The 17,934-nt window shown below is 43.3% G+C and overlaps 1 protein-coding gene across 1 annotated transcript in view; it reads right to left on the reverse strand.

Annotated features, from left to right (window-relative positions):
* LOC145408815 (uncharacterized) overlaps nucleotides 1-17,934 on the reverse strand; it is a 152,613-nt gene that overhangs the window by 45,535 nt on the left and 89,144 nt on the right. Inside the window, exons 3-4 of the mRNA XM_080279460.1 lie at nucleotides 15,339-15,532; nucleotides 9,161-9,206 (exon numbers count right to left, since the gene is read on the reverse strand). Of these exons, the coding sequence (XP_080135586.1) occupies nucleotides 9,161-9,206; nucleotides 15,339-15,532 (240 nt within the window). The remainder of the gene's footprint in view (nucleotides 1-9,160; nucleotides 9,207-15,338; nucleotides 15,533-17,934) is intronic.

The following is a 17,934-nucleotide window of genomic DNA, read 5'->3' on the forward strand; positions in this document are numbered from 1 at the left end:
CAACTGACAGGTACACAAGCATACATTCAAACATAACATCCCTCCTTCCTATATGTGGAGGGGGGGAGGCAGGGAAGGGAAGGGAGGGGAATGGAAGGCGGAGAAAGGTAGGAGGGAGAGGAAAAGGTAATTACTTATTCAATTAACCATCCAAATAACCCATGACACAAATACAGGTGAATTCCAAGACCGTCATGTAATTAGCCTTTTTTTTCTGGGAGGGCGTGACTCATGTAACCTTACTCACTCACTGCCATCCAGGGCCTTGAATTAAAATTATAGAAGCCCTGACTCACGTAATCTCTCTCTCTCTCTCTCTCTCTCTCTCTCTCTCTCTCTCTCTCTCTCTCTCTCTCTGTTTCATTATCAGACTAGCTCTGCCCTAAGTTCTCTACTAATTTACCCTTCTTCCTCATCTGTTTACATTCTTTCGTTATTCATATTTCTGTTCATATTCGTTCATCCACCTCCTTTTGTACTTCTGTTTCTATATCTACTTCTTAACTACTTTTCATGTACCTCTGTTCCTCGGTCTACTTCTTAGTAACTTTACCAATATTTCGAGAATTCCTTCCTCCCTTCCATTATCCACTCCTTCACCGATATAGTTACTCCTCTCATCCATGTCTCCTGTGGCTTACATATTCTTTTCTCTGCATTCTCTCGATTAAAAATTTACTGTACCCCGTCAGCTACATCCTTTATCTTACAAACAGCCTTCAAACACACCTTATTCTTCCCTTCCGTCTCTTTACCCAACTTCTTAATAAACTTCTTAAGGACCATGCCCTCCTTCTTATATACTTTTTTGTAGTCAATAAATTAGACACAATCGCCTTTAATCACTTAGGAAGATGACCCCTTAATTATATTCTTCCAATCCCTCAACATTTTTTTTCGGCAACTTAGGGGACAAAGGTTGAAATATCCACTCACTTCATAAATCCTTCACCTACCGAGACTATTCATTCTCTTTAATTACCTTCCAAGGAAAGGAAGAATCGTGACCGAAGCTGTCATTTCTCTCTCTCTCTCTCTCTCTCTCTCTCTCTCTCTCTCTCTCTCTCCAAACTTCTCAATAACTCAACAAACCGACATCAAGAAATAAACTCCCATACAGACAGAGTGAAAAGAAAAAAAAAATCTTCCTTTTATCTTAGTCACTCAATTGAAACAAACATTGCAATCCTTGAATATATCCTCCTTTCACTTTCACAATGCCCATCTCACTTTCACAACATCCCTATTTCCTTTAACTCTTGACGCCTATGACATGTTTAAAATTTATTCCTGCCTTCTCCAGACGATTTTACTCAGTTTAGGACAACCCACTTCACAAGAGGGCTATTTTTTTTTAGTAAATTCTTTCTACCTCCAGACGATTTGATGCAGCTTACGATAAAGTATTTTACAAGAAAGCTATTTTTTTCTTCGTTTATTCCTGCTCTCTTCAGACGATTTTATTCAGCTCAGGATACTTTTCGAACTGGAGGGGTTACGTAGACTCCATTAAAAACTGCCTCACAACAGGATGTCTATTTTAAATGGTGCAAAATCGTCTGGTAGTAATTAATAAAATAGAAAAACACGTACTTGGGCTCAAGGGGTTAAGGACACCCTCACTCACTCTCACAGCCTCTTCACTTTTATGAGAAAGAGAGAGAGAGAGAGAGAGACCATAATTACCCTCCCCAATGACACCTGGCATCCCTCCCACGTCACGATGATGAGCCTTCGTATTAATGAAGAAAATCGGCTTTGTTGTGAGGAAGTGAAAGTACGGCAGGCTTACACGATGCACACGAAACCGCTTATTTGTGTATTGTGAAAAGCTTGGTTATGAAACGCACATATGCTTGGGACTGAGCACGCACATATACAGTACACTTACACAAGCAGTCGTTTGCAAATACGCACGTTTACACACACACACACACACACACACACACACACACACACACACACACACATTAACATACACGGATATCCACCTACACTTATGTACACACACAAACAAACAAACATAAATACACGCACACAATTTCCTCAAAAATACACGTACACACGCACTCCCACATAAACATCCCATGACACTCATAAAACCGAAAACGCACACGCACACGAAAGTACTTAAAATCAACAATAGCCACAGAGCAACCAAAGTGTACATACAAGTGCTCATAAACTCACAAGCGCATACATAAAAACGCACACAAATTACCCCAACCATACACATATATTTTCAGTGAATGGTGAGTGATTACAAGAGTGAAAAATTTATCCTCTCTCTCTCTCTCTCTCTCTCTCTCTCTCTGACAGCAACCTTCCACTCTTCGAAGTACGAAACTGGATGATGATGATGATGATGATGATGATGATGACGACGATGATAATAATGATGATAATACTAATAATGATGACAAAGACGTAGATAATGATACCGATGACGATATAATGACAATAAACCACAAGTATCTTCAACAATCATATAATTTGAAACACACTGATAAAATAACACAAATCGACCGTCACAAAGTAGGCGGAGAATACAAAAAATTTTCCCTTCACTGCCAGGCTGAAAAGGAAATTAAATACAATCGCTTCACAACGAGAAAAAAAAAAAATGATAATGATGTAAAGACGTCATCGTACAGAGAGGGTTAAATTTAGAGGAAATTCTAAATAAACTTCCAATTTTCCTACACTGAAAAATGTTACGTAATTCAGAACACGAACCGACTTAGTGGAAAACCTGGATGAACTTAAGACCAGATCACGCATTATCCCGTTACGGAGGAATATATACACTCTCTCCCTCTCTCTCTCTCTCTCTCTCTCTCTCTCTCTCTCTCTCTCTCGCTTAACACGTAGAAATTAATGGAACAGAGGCGAAATGATAACTAATAATCAGCAACAAAACCAGTCCTACATTCTCATCACATAAACACGATATTGTGCTACTCAAAAAACAGTCCTGCCTTTAAAGTCACTGACGAAAGAAAGCGAGATAAAAGGACGATATGTGTCGATAACAGGATCAGTTTATAAAATGACCTTCTCGACATTGCAGAGTGGTCAGGCAAGTTCAAGATGCCATTTAATATTACCGTAAGAGGAGATCGGCGGAGAAACGAGAAATATATATAGGCGAGATGAAGGGGCACATAATTAATAGGTTTTTACAGGTTAATGGCTTAGGGATAATAGTTACTGTACTGACAATTAACCGACTGCACACAATTGCGGTACAAGTTTCTCTCTCTCTCTCTCTCTCTGGTGCTATCCTGCGGGCGGGTAAGGTGCGGTCTGGCCCCCACATCAGGTATTCTTGGCCACCTGGCTGCCTGCGGTGCCGCCCTTACACTCCCACACCCTGACTGACTGTGTGTGTGTGTGTGTGTGTGTGTGTGTGTGTGTGTGTGTGTGTGAAAATATACTGGTGAGAAAAAGCACATGAAATCCCACCACACACACGGCGAACATACGGATGCATACAAGCGCGTGTGCCAGTTAATAATAATAATGTGCAACTAGAATGGATGCTTTCTGGATCACGATATGTTCCTGTTTTGTCTGACTGAGTAAACAAAAAAAAAGGAAGACAAGGTGGGGCAAAAATACGGTAATAGCGGAAATGTTTTGTAAAGATATCTGGAATGACTGAAGAAATACAGGGAGGAAGGTTACCAATCGTGATGGAATGAAAGAATGCAGATGAAGTAAGATAAAGCCATATGGAAGTGATGTTCTTATAGTTCATCTGGACAGCTGGTCGAGATCTGACTAGAAGGCAAAAGACTGGGGAATAGATAGAAAGGTAAGTTAGGAATAAATAGTTAACAGAGATTTGACATAAGTGAGCAAAAGATACAGGTACGTGAAAATCTGGTAATGGGCTGGGATATGTTAATTTTCTCATGTTCAAGGCTAGTATAATACTCCAGTTGACGCCAGACATTTATTGAGTTGCGAATGAGCCACACAAGTCTGACAAGTGTTATTAGTGTTACTGTTAATCCTCCCAGGGTTAGGCCAACTCTAGTATTCAATTCAAACGCCGCACGATTTTATTCAGCTAAGAATGAGTCACAGGAGCACGAGTGTTTAGTCTGGGTAGGGAAGAGACTCAATAAAAGACAGAGACTGATTATTACACAGCATTAGACTGGTTACACCCAAGGAATCGAAGAAGGCAAGCTAAGACTGGGCAATATTCAATCTGCAAAGGTTGAAACTAGGCACTGCACAGTAAAAGGCTAAGAGAGGCCACAGATGACATGCAGCATTAAAGAGGTGCATGGGTGGAAAATGGGTCGACATATGTGCTATACAGACGGGCAAGACACTGAAATGGTGAAATGTGAGACTGAAAGGGACAGACAGGCAGCTACAGATGGCACAGTATAATCAGGTGGTGCATAAGTGGCAGAGGTGAGCATGTAAGGCACAGGGATGGGCACAGGTAACAAAAAGCAGTGAAGTAGTATGAAATGAAACAGGGATGGGTACGGAAGAGAGATAAGAGAGAATGCTCATGGTCGTTCAAAGGTAGAGAGAAGCTGGACATAAATGGCGTACAGACTAGCATAACTGATACTTGGGTGGACATTAGTGACATATATAACAATGCTGAAGTCCATAATTAAATAAAGGTTGGCATAAGAAACATATGTCAGAGCATAGTTAGTGATGAATATGTGGCAGGGAAGTGGATATAGGTGGTAAGGAAGTGGGGAAGGTGAGGTGGTGATGGTGAATGCTATGCCTCCCTCTCCCTCCTTCCCCCTTCATCCTACCCCTACCCCTACTCCCCCTCGGCCTCACCACGTAGCTAACATGACTTGCATAGTAAAGGATACCCACTGAGTAATACCAGGTGGAGGAGGAGTGCCTGTCTCACACCACCAATCACCAGCATACCACCTGCCACTATCACACCATCTGTAATTAGCCTACTATACCACCAATTATTACCACACCAAACATAAAATATATAAAGGCGTTATCGATCAATATCCCACCAGTCACAACCACTCCCTACCATTTTATCAGGAACCATCATCCCACCAGCTACCAACATTCAATTAGATGCCATCATTCTACCATCTCCAATCATCGTATCAACTACCATCATCCTACCAACAACCACCATCCCACCAACAACCACCATCCTACCAAAAACCACCATCCTACCAACAACCACCATTCCATCAACAACCACCATCCCACCAACAACCACCATTACATCAACAACCACCACCCTACCAACAAACACTATTCCATCAGCAACCACAATCCCATAAGCAACAACAGCTCTCACTGCCTCCTTATCAGCCTACCTGCCAACTACCAGTATCCTACGGCCACCAACATTCCGGTCACCAACATCCTCACTACCACCACTGCTAAGCTCCTAAAATATGATCATTAGTTAGTCTTTCTCTTTCGTCATTTTTACTCCCTCTCTCTCTCTCTCTCTCTCTCTCTCTCTCTCTCTCTCTCTCTCTTTACTCTGTAATTAGTGTGCATGTCTTTCTATTAATGTTAAGGCCGAACCACCTAATAAGGACCGTAAGCTCTGCGAGGTCTGTGTATCTATGTAACTCCTTTCTCTATCACCCCCCCCCCCAATTCTCCTCCTGCTTCTCCTTTTAGCTCTTTTTTATCATCTCCCCTTTCTTTCTCTTCCCTCCTATTCTGCTTTCCCTTCCATCCATCTCTCCTCTCCTTACCTTTTCCGTCGCCTCCCCTCACCTCAATTTCCCTCTAACCATCTCTTCTCATCCAACCCTTCTCTTCATACTTCTATCCCTTCTGTATCATTTAGCCTCTTGATGCTTCAGTTTTCCCTCTCTATCCCTCTCCCTTCCTCATTTTCACATTTCGTTCTCCCTCCTCCTGGCTTTTTCTTCTATCACTCTCCACTTCTTTATCCCCTTCCATCCCTTTTCTTTTATTCTCCTGTCCTCTTCCTCTTCCTGCGTCTCCTGTCTTTCCCACGCTCCCTCACCCCATCCTCATCAACGTCCCCTCATCCTATCTACATCCCATTCAATACCTCTCTCCTTCATTATAACATGTACTCTCTTATCCATCCATCAACCATCTACAACCTCACCTCTTTACTGTGTTCCCCCTTCTCTTCTTCACCTTTCCCCTCCCCCCCACCACACACACATGATCTACCTCTCTTCCTCGCTCAACTGTATTCCTCTCTCTCCCTCATGCATCTTTCTCCTCATCCCACCTACACCCACATCCACGATCTCTCCCCTCCATCATGTCCATTCTCTTACCCCCCCAGAAGCCTCTCACACCCTCTTCAACCCTTCCCTGGTCCCCCTCTATCTCCCTCTTGTTCACTCCTCCCCTCATTAATTTCCCCTCACCCCACCTACACCCCCATCAACCACCTCTCCCCTCTTCCATCACCGCTATCCCCTCATCTCCCCTCCATCAGTCACCCACGCCCTCATCTTCCCACTACTACGCCCTCATCACTCCCTCACCCACACTACCTCTCTTCACTGACCACACTTCTTTTTCTCTACCCTTCTTCACTGCTCTAAATGCCGTCTTCTCGTAGGCTTTGAAGACTCCCTCGTAGATCTTCCGTACTTCTTTTTTCTAATAATTTCCACTACACTAAAGGTCTCTCTCTCTCTCTCTCTCTCTCTCTCTCTCTCTCTCTCTCTCACACACACACACACACACACACACACACACACACACAAAATCCTCCTCCTCAATTCCCTATACCTAATCCACGTCCGCTCTTCTCCGCCACGCTCTCCACTTCTTTCATCCTCCACTTCTTTCTTCCTCCCTCCCTTGCATCTCCTCTACCTACCTTCTTTCCCCTTCTCCCTCGACCTCCTTCCCTACCTCCTCCACTATCTCCCATTGCCCTCCTTCTCCTCCTACCTCTACTCCCCCCCCCCTTGCTCTCCTTCCCCAGTCCTCCGCAACCCTCTACCTCGGGTCTGCCTACATCCAGTCGACGCCTCAAGCATCCCTAATTTCTCCATCGCCTACTCAACTGTGCCCACGCCTCCAAATTTTCTTATATTTTTTCCTCTTCTGCTGTTTATCTTATATCTCTTTTTCCCTTCTTCCATTTCCTTCTCTTTCCCGGCAGCACTACCTATTCCCTCCCTCTTCCACTTTTTTCCTCCTCTTTCTCCTTTTTCCACTTCTTCCCCACTCCTTCCTTCGCTCTTCCACTTCTTTCCTACCCATTCCCCCCTTCTATTTTTTTCTATTCATTGTGTCCCACTCCCATCCTCCTCTCTACTCTCTCTCTCCCATTCCTTCTCTACCCCTTCCCTCATTCCCATTACCACTCCATCTTCTCTATCTCTCCCATAGCACCAAGACCCACACCCTCTCCACCAATACCACCCCCTCCCCAATCTCTTCCCATCCCCCTAATATCCACCACGTCCCTCTCACATCCCCTTCCCAGTGCCCACACCCTCCTATCCCATACCTCTCTTCTACCCCTATGCCATTTCAAATCACCCCCACTCCATGCCAACGCCCTCTCCATTAATACCCCCAATAATCCCCCCTATACCTTCCCTCCCCTTACACCCTCCTATTCTTGCCCATGCCCATGCCCCCTCCGCCCCATCTCTTACCTATCCCTACCCTCACCATGCCCCTCCACCTCACTATCCCCAAATCCTCCTCTCTACTGCCTACCCCTCCTACCCTTCTCTCTTTTAACCTACCCCTACCCTTCCTAATGCCATTCTATACCCCTTCGCCCCCTCCCCACACCCCCTCCCCCCTACCCACACCCTCCCCAATAATACCTTTCCCTTCCCCCTCCCCCATCTATTACTTCCTCTTCCCTCTCCATACCCCTTCAAGGCCTCTTCTCCCATGCCACTCTAAGCCCCAGCCACTCACAAGCCATCCCAAGACCTACCCTCGCCTATGCCATTCTAAGCTCCAATCTTCTTCCAAGCCATTCTAAGCCGCCCTTTCCCATACCACTCTAAGCTCCAGTCTCACTCAAGCCACTCCAAGCCTTAGTCTCACCCAATTCATTATAACCCCCACCATCTTCTATGCCACTTCAAGGCCCCCTTTCCCATACACTTTTCTCCAAGCCTTCTTAAGCCCCCTCATCAATGCTCATGCCCCCTTTCCATCCTGGTTTTTTTATACCTACCCCTCCCCTACTCCCCATTCCTATAGCACACCCTCTCCACTAATACCTATCTCCTACCCTCCCTATCATTTACCTACCCCTACCCTGCCCCCTGGCCCTCCACCTCCTCCCCATCCCCCATGCCACCCTAGCGGTACTCACACGCTCAGCAACCTTGAGTGGCCTATGTACGCGACCTTACCTCTGTGTGTGTGTGTGTGTGTGTGTGTGTGTGTGTGTGTGTGTGTGTGTGCGCGTGCGCGTGCGTGTGCGTGCGTGTGCGCGCGTGCGTGCGTGGGTGTGCGTGCGTGGGTGTGCGCGCGTGCGTGTGTGTGTGTGTGTGTGTGTGTGTGTGTGTGTGTGTGTGTGTGTGTGTGTGTGTGTGTGTGTGTGTGTGTGTGTGTGAGAGAGAGAGAGAGAGAGAGAGAGAGAGAGAGAGAGAGAGAGAGAGAGAGAGAGAGAGAGAGAGAGAGAGAGAAATACAAGGTAAAGGACAAACAGGAGAACATACAGATACACACAAAACAGATGCGACTCACAGACTGAACGCAAGTAAAAAAAAAATACAGCCACCGACACACAAAGCTGTACAGTCGCAGTCAACAATTCCTTTACATTTAGTCAACCATTCCTTTACATTTTAGAACCACAAAGTACCCCGCTAATGAAGGGGTAAATGAGGTTAATGATGGGTCTCTAATTTCTCTGCCCATAGATAGTTTTGCCTTATTCGATGCGTCTGTGAGGAAGGTGACGCACATGCCCTATATATGTCAACCAGGTGCAGAGGAAGTTGAGAATCAGAAGAGGTGACAGGAAGCTCCCTAACACCTTTTCCAAAGCGATTTATTTTGCTTATTACACCTTGCTGTCTTCACCTGTTATATAAATCCTTCCAATATCGCCAAGGCATAAGTAACGTACACAATCATTAACCAGACATATCCAAAACTAAATCGCTAAGGAAAAGGTGTTAGGGCCCAACAAAGGAATATTACTCACCCAGGCATGACGTCTCCGGGTTCCAGCTGGCTATCAAATTCTCCAGCTGCGAGGATCAGAGAAAAAAAATTAGAATGACAGGTTTACATACGGAACAAAACTTGCTCAAATCATCATCATCATCACCATCACCATCATCATCATCATCATCATCATCATCGCCACCATCTTCATCATCATCATACTTACCCCACTTTCCACTATAAAAAAAAGTTAAAATTTTCTGTTTTATTTTTCCCGCATTTTAATGACGGTTTTCTTATTCATTCTTACTCTATTATTAACTTTTTATTTTTAGTCACAAGCTCCAAATTCGTTCCATCAGTACTCCCATAATTCCACGGTTTTCAGCATAATATAATACCAGATATGACTCATACTTCGAAGGTCCACCTGATATACACCTGTGTGTTATGTAATTAAAGCCTGACTGTATCCTTGCACCCAGTTGGATCTTCGACAAAACCGTAACTATATCCATTTTACTCTAACTTGGCCTAATATTACCACCTCTCCATCTTGAATGTTCAGTCGTAACAATAAATTAACACTAGAATATGGCGCTAGTCACGAAGAAGTTCTATGAAAAGGATGTACAGTAGAGCCGCAGCACTGTCCTATTCTGGCACTCAGTTACCGAAGAAACATGGAAAAGGACGAAAATCTGGACCAAGTTAAAGAGAAACGAGTATAGTTTTACTGAATTTCGGAGGGGACTAACAGGCAGACAGACAGAAAGGGGTGGAAAAAAAAAAAAAAGCTCCGTCTTTCCTCTGAGACGGAAGTAATTAAAAGAAGAAACAGTAGTGAGGTTGCAGGTAAGCCGCAAGAGGTAAAACAGCCAAGGATAAGTCATCTGGGCCAAGTAGGTGACATGTGAAGGCCGTCGGGGATAGGTCCTCTGTTGGTGTGTCATAAGTGGATTGCTAAACCTTGGGAATGGGACTTTGGGTCGTCTTCTAAGTGAGTTTGGAGCGTAACACATTTTCTGCAGCGATTTACTCTGCACAATACACCTCCATATTCTAATTCACACCAAACCGAATGTTAGGGAGTGATATGCAAAGTAAATCGCTAAGTTTGATGCATAACGAATATTCCAATCCACTTTGAATATTGTCTCCGTAACACCTCTTCTGTAGCGATTTATTCTGCACATTACGCCTCCAGAAAATCAGGTGGATAATCCCATCAATACCTGGGTGAGATGAGGCGTGTGTTTTTAAGTGTGAATGTAGGTGTTGCTGTTGTTCGTCCCTGTGTTTACCTGCGTGCGTGTTGGCGAGGTGGTGTGGGGCGACGTTAGAGGAGAGGAGCGGAGAGGAGAGGAGCGGAGAGGAGAGGAGAGGAGAGGAAAGGAAAGGAAAGGAAAGAAAAGAAAATGAAAGAAAGGAAAGGAAAGAGGATGTAAGGTAAGGTAAAATGGGGTAAAGTAATTATAAAAAAAAAAAAAAAGACTGAGGTGAGGAAGTATGAGGAGAAGAGGGAATAGGTGAGAAGACAGTGAGCACAAGAGAGAGAAGAGGTAGGGTAAGGTAATTTAAGGTAAAGTATGGAAAAGGAAATTAAAGGAAAGGAAGTGAGGAAGAAAACGAAAAGAAGGAAAGGCAACAAAATAAATAAATAGAAATAAACTCTCCGAAATCAGAAGCGCCCTTCTTCAGTGTAAATTAATCAAGGGTGATGTGTTATGGGCTTGTGTGTAGGTGTCCTTCAGTCACAAAGGGTCGGTGTGGGAGGAGAGGAGAGGAGAGGAGAGGAGAGGAGAGGAGAGGACAGGAAAGGATAGGAGAGGAGAGGAGAGGAGAGGAGAGGAGAGGAGAGGAGTGTTGACTGAAAAGAAACGAAATGAAGAGAGGTGTGAAATGGAGAGAAGCGAAGACAAGAAAAGCGTGGAATGGAAAAAGTGGGATGTAGAGGAGTGGAGTGAAAGAGATCAACATTGATGGAGAAGACGAGTGGAATGGAAAGGGAGTGGAGTGGGGTGATGAAACAAAAAAGGAAAAGGACAGAAAAGACGAGAAAAGTGGGATGGGCAAAAAAAGTGCAATGACGAAAAAAATGAAAACAGAAGAGAGGCGATGTGTAATATGAACCTGCGTGTTGGTGTCGCTCCTGTCGCTCCCTCTGTAGTGGAGGTGGGATGTGTTGGTGGGATGTGGTGGGTGCAACTAATAAGGGGAGGAGAGGAGAGGGAAAGAGAAGAAAAGAGAGAAGCAGCAGCGTGCGATATCAGCTTGTGTGTGGGTGCTGTTCCTGTCGCTCTGTGTGTGTGTTAAAGATAGGATGTGTTGGAGGGATGAACTGTGTGTGCTTCTAATATGGGTACGAGAAAAGATAAATGGGGCGGTGTGCCATATCTGCTTGTGTGGAGGAGTCGCTTCTGTCGCTCCCTCTGTATTCAGGAGGGGATGTGTTGGCGAGATGTGTAAGATGTAACTAATGTGGAGAGAAGAGGAAAGAAGAGGGAAAGGGAAGTTAGAAAAGAATGGAGAGGAGAGGGGAGGAGAAAATAGTTTACATTAGACAAGAAAGAATGGATATCGGCAACATTAATCACTATGGAAGAAAATGTGTGTGTGTGTTTTTTTAAATCTAATCTAAACCAATACCACGACAGGCGGCCGTCGAATTTACAATGCAGGTTCCTATTTCTATTCTAGTTACGACCAGGCTTAGGTAAATAAGACTTTGGCCAAAGGCCTCCTGACTGGCCAGGGAATCGGACACGGGACCTCTTGGTTGCAGGCTTGGAATGCTTGCGATTAGACTACACCATGGCCATTCCCCGCCGGGGAAAGGTGAGGAGAGGAAAACTGAAAAAACAGAGCTGAAGGAAGAGGAGAGAGGAGAGGAAGAGACAGGTACACAAAAGGAGTAGGTCTGTGAGGAGAGGAGAGGAAATGTAGGAAGGAGTGAGGAGACATAAGGACGGTAAGGGAGAGGAAAGGAGAGGAAAATAAGGCGTGGAGATGAATGAAAAGGAATAAAGTGCAATAAAGAAAAACATCTGGCTCCAAGTTAATACTGATTCAACAAGAGTTCAAAAGTATCGACAACTCAACTCCTGTGTTCAAACAATCCTCAATCAGATTTTGCTTTTACTAAACCAAACACTTCGCAGTTGGCGTACTGAATTTAAGAACAAAACTTCACAAAACCACTAACAACGCCCTATCAACCCTATTCACGATTACAACGCGAAAGGTTTTTAGGAATGGAAAGACTCACTGAACTCAGGTGCATAGGCATGACCACACTTAACCTCCTCAATACTAAAGGTCTTCCCTACGTTGAACAATATCATCGAGCAGTTGCATGAATAAAATACAAAAGGCATCATGGAGCTAAACGTGTTGATAAAAAATAAGATCAAAAAGTAAAAATAATGGACAGAGAAAATAAAAATGACTGTCAAAACTCGCTCAACTGGAGAGGATAATTAGAGAGCTGAAGAAGCAAACCAGTCCACCCACTTAGAAGACCAAGAGATCAACGAGACTTATTTGGCCTCCTAAAATCACCTTACTAGAGCGACCCCGGATAAAAACATGAAGAGAGGAGAGTTCAAGCTAGTCAGGATGCACACGGGTGTGAGAGGTTACAGTCAAAGAAATATGGGTTGGGTTGGGTTGGGTTGGGATGGGTTGGGTTGGGTTGGGTTGGGTAGGGTAGGATAGGATAGGGTAGGGTAGGGTAGGGTAGGGTAGGGTAGGGTAGGGTAGGGCTTAGGCTGGTGTGAGTATTAGTAAGCTATGAGAGGCATGGCTGGGTGAAGGTATATAAGTTACGGCAAGTTTAGGTCTGATAAGGATAGGCTAAGTTGGTATAAATTAGGATAGGTTAGGCAAAGAACGAATAATTTGAGTACGATACAATGTAGGATTTAGCATAACTTAAAATATTAACATCACCTCAAGAGAAGTTTCTCAGAGGCGTGATAAACATCAATAAATAAATATATAAAACATTGAGGGATGATAAACAAAAGGTGAAAAAGACAGCTGGTTGAAGAGGAAAACAAAAAGGCACATACTTGGAAAGAAGAAATGAAGAGAACTGAAGAGGATGTGGGGAAGAATGACGGGAAGAGAAAAGCTTAAGAATAAGTAAGAACTAAGGAAACGATGAAGACGGTGAGCACTGGTAAGTGAATGTACGAGACATCAAGAGGAGGAGGTGAAGAAAAGTAAAAGATAGAAGGACAAAGAGGAGGGTAGGGGCGACGATGATTAAGACAATGGAGAATATTATGAGGAACAGGGGAGGAAGTGGAAGAGGAAGAGACCTGAAAGGCTGGAGGAGACAAAAGAAGATCCAAAGGAAGAAAACTGAACGAAAGAATAGAAGATTAAGAGAAAGGAGACTGTGAAGAGGAGGGAGAAAAAGATTAAGAGGAAGAGAACTAGGAGGAAAAAATAAAAGAGGATACAAAGAAGAGGCCCATCAAACCTGCCCCTCACCCACCACGTCCACCAAGAAAGTCAGGGGAAACTTGGAGTGTTTGGGTGGCAGTGATATTTATGGCCTTGTGGGTGGACAGACATCAAGAGGGAAAAACATTCTAGTGAGTTCGTTCTATCCCGTCGACGATTCATAACCACTTTAAGCTCAACTGATGGCAAAGTGTTTCTAGACTGGAGGGTCGAACTGCCCAGTAACCAAGAAGTGTCATTCGTACTTCATTGCAAAGGCTCATCGAATTTCATGCATCCCCGACTCTGTATTCAAGCTCGAGTTGCGCCACGTAAAAACAGACAGATTAAACGAGAAAAATACTCTCATGCAGTCTGATGCAGGTTTAAGCTACGCACTCCCCTCTGCCCCTCCTATTGATGATGATGTTAGTGCGTGTAGCCCTCTGTGATCAGATGCCATTCCTGGTGTCAACTAACGACCCCTGGATGGGATCTAACGCACGACCCTTCTGTTGACAGTTTGCGTTATAACGAACAGACTAATGCGGGTACACTGTAAACCATATTCTCCAGGGATTGCGTGGTTTCCTGGCGCCTCTTCCTTGGTGATTTATGTTGCATATTACACGTCAATATTCCGCTGCATGCTGTTTAAGTCTTTCTGATAACGGCAATTTCCATAACTAACACTAGAGAATATTAATCAGTTACAGGCAAAACCAAACTAATAATGAACATGTGCTGTGGAAGTCTCCTACGCCCATGACAATACGGTCCTTGGAGGCAGGGAAGGTTCGTGCAGAGGGAGGCAGAATATACAAATGGGCTTTTCTTTGTGTATGCATCCTGACAAAGAGACTGAATAGAGGGCTTGATTGTGAGGCCAGTTTCTGTGGGTGGGTATTTTCATGGTGGCTACTTACATTTTCTTTCCTATTTTCCTTCTCCGGATTCTGGATTCAACCCATACTTAGTACCATCATCATCATCATCATCATCATCATCACTTTCATCATCATCATCATCATCATCATCATCAAGGTAATAAATTAAAAGCAGCAATATAGACAAGAAAAAAAAGGGAGGACACATGAATGAAAACTATTTAAATACGGTGCAGCAGATTAATCACCGGCTGGACGCTAGTAAAATAGGTGTAATATTCTTTCACCAGTTTTACGATGCGAGACAATCAATGTCAGGGAGGACATAGACGAATACACGATGCTGTTAGTGAAGGGTGGCTAAAAATACAGGCGGAAATTCAACGCACATTCACTCGTGCGCCCTGATGCGCTGAGGCAATATGGGTGGGGAAAAGGGTGAAATACAAGTGAAAAACAACAAAATGGGCACGACAAAGGCGAAATACGGGTGAAAAACAATAATATGGGCAGGAAAAACATAAAGGGTAAAATGCAAATCATCATTCATTCATTGCCAGACGCCATGTATCCCAAACGGGGTGGCCAACGGCTTAGAGTTAATTGTTTTACAGGGAGGGGCACTAATCCTCCACCAACCCCACTTGACACGTAAATGAAAACGGGATAAACATTCGCTCATGATGCACTGTGAGACATTAATAAGGGGAGGAGAGGGAAGGGTGACGCAATCGAGAAAAAAATATATATATGCTTCTGGTGAGAGGTGACTAAAAAAAAAAAAAATGAAAAACAGAAACGTATTTTCACTAATGTCGCAACAGCAACAATAAACTAAAACATGAAAGAAAACGTGATAAACCTTCGCTCGCTCACCTGTTCCAAGATGCGCTGTGAGGTATCGATGAGGGGCGTGACGCTATCGAAGAGGAGGTGCTGCTGGTGCGGGGTGACGGAGGACAGGCGTCTAAGGTGACGTCCGTACACCTCCTCCACGCAACGCAGACGCAGGCACAGACGCCGCTCACCGCACTCCAGCAGGCCTGCAACTCTTAGGCGAGGCTCACATTCTGATGAGGAGGAAGGGAGGATGTTAGACAGGGTATAGATAGATAGATATACAGGCTTAGAGAGAGAGAGAGAGAGAGAGAGAGAGAGAGAGAGAGAGAGTACCTGATTAACTGACACACAAACAGACAGCCAGAGATACAGACAAATAGACCGATAGACAGAAACAGGCACGACAGACAGACAGACTGGCAGATAAAGACAGACAAACAGAGAGCAATGCATAAAAACATAAATAAATAAAGAATATTAGACTGATATATTAGTGTGCTTTCATCTTACCCAATTTCTAATCACCATCTTTATCACTTCTAATCCTATTTTCATAATTCTCCCATCATCTATTATCGCCATATTCTTATCTCCCAATACCGGTACTATATAAAGTGCGTAGGTTCCAGAGTTACTGTTTATCTCCCTTTCATTAACGGAGTGGATAAGGTACGATGAACTGTGAAAAACTGCGTCGGAAATATGACAAGGAGTATAATCAAAATATAAGAGATTGCAAATGAGCTTATATAACGCGACTTTATCATAGTGAAAGGATTAATTGCATCTTTCCAGCGCGCGCGCGCGCACACACACACACACACACACACACACACTGCCTTACATACACTCCTAGTCTTCAATGTGTGTTAATTCGCTGCAGGACAGAAGACTCGCTCAACTTTCTCCACAATTACAAAGCAGTTCACGGATACCTTAACAACATATTATCTTGTCATATGAGAAAATCTGGGTCGCAAGGCTGGTCCCAACACCTCGTACGACAATCTTAGGAAAATCTTACGTGGTATGTATAAGATAATGTTTCTGAATCCATCCCTAGGACCAAGATTCACAAATTTATGAAAAGCACCCCCTTATAACCCATTTATTTGTTTACTTATTTATTTGAAAAACATGGGACAAGTGACGTTAATGCTCTTTTTTCTATCCTTTTCCTTCCGCAATATAATAATAATAATAATAATAATAATAATAACGAAGACGGCGATGACGACGGTAACGATGATGATGATGATGATGACGATATGACGATGATGATGATGATCTTCCTCTAACTCACTAAGACTTTTTTTTTTTTTTTACAGACAGAACAAGGGACAAGAAATGATTGCACGCCCTTCTTATCCTTACTGGAAAAAGAAAGACAGGCTTGGAGAAGGAGTTGTTCTTAAGTTTATCTGTAAATCCAAATCCGGGTCAGTGCCACAGCTGTCGAAATAATGAAGAAAAAAGAAAAAAATAAATAAAGAAGAATATTGGACGTAATCGTTACGCAAGATTTTTTCATCATATCCCGACTCAGTGCACACCAAAACAACTTTATATACTGAAGATTTTTTCCTTCCACTGTTAATTTTGCAAATTAAACACAACGGTAATCATTTTATCTCTTTATATACTCATCTACAAGTCTGTCCTAAGTAGCTTTATCTCAAAACATCAATCTACCAACAGTACCTATCATTATCATACTATTTATCTACCTGGAGAGACGGTAATACTACGCCAAGTTAAAGTGGACAGCGTATAGCCATAATACATTGAATGACGTGTAATTTAGAAACGGCTATGAAAATACACCAGAAGACATCGTTGGGTCAGCTATTTATGATGCATTTCCTAATAAAATTTGCATAAAAATAAGATAAGCGTGATAATTTCCGTTTTAAAAATAAGTTTTGTTACACATATGAGACAAGGAATGAGTGGTCAGGCGAGTTTTCTTGTTGCTGGGACAAATATAGAAAGACATAGATAGACAGACAGACAGACAGGCGGGTTACTAGACAGGCAGATTAATTGATAGAGAAATAAATAGACTGATAATAACAAATAAACACAAAGACATACAGGATAAAGAGAGACAGAGACAGAGATTCAGACGCAAGAACAAACCCACCGTATGACAACTGGAACACGAGGCTTGAAGAAAGTGGTCAAGCCAGTTCACCTGCTGTTGCGGTGAGACAGAGATAGACAGATAGATAGATAGATAGATAGATGAAGAAAGATAAGTAGGTATGTAGATAGGCAGCAAGATACATATACATCGAGAAAGACATAAACAGATACACAGAAAAATAAAGGAGACAGAAATGGGATCGACAGAATTGTAAATATACAGAATGATAAGAAACAGAAATTCAGGCAAACACACACACAGCGAGACAGACAGATAGACAGACAGATCAACAGACAGACAGACACATCAACAGACATACAAACCAAATGCCGTAAGTCATCATGGGACTCGTCAAACAACTCCATCTGCTGTGTAGGTGACTAACTGATGAAGACAGACAAACAGGGAGAGACAGACAAACAGAGAGACAAATAAATATACAGATAAACTAACTCACACAAGCAAATGCAAGAGTGTGATCAAGCC

The sequence above is a fragment of the Coenobita brevimanus genome, chromosome 78, assembly GCF_032717465.1.
Source record: "Coenobita brevimanus isolate Jiangsu-jjx chromosome 78, ASM3271746v2, whole genome shotgun sequence".
In the NCBI taxonomy this organism is placed as follows: Eukaryota; Metazoa; Arthropoda; class Malacostraca; order Decapoda; family Coenobitidae; genus Coenobita; species Coenobita brevimanus.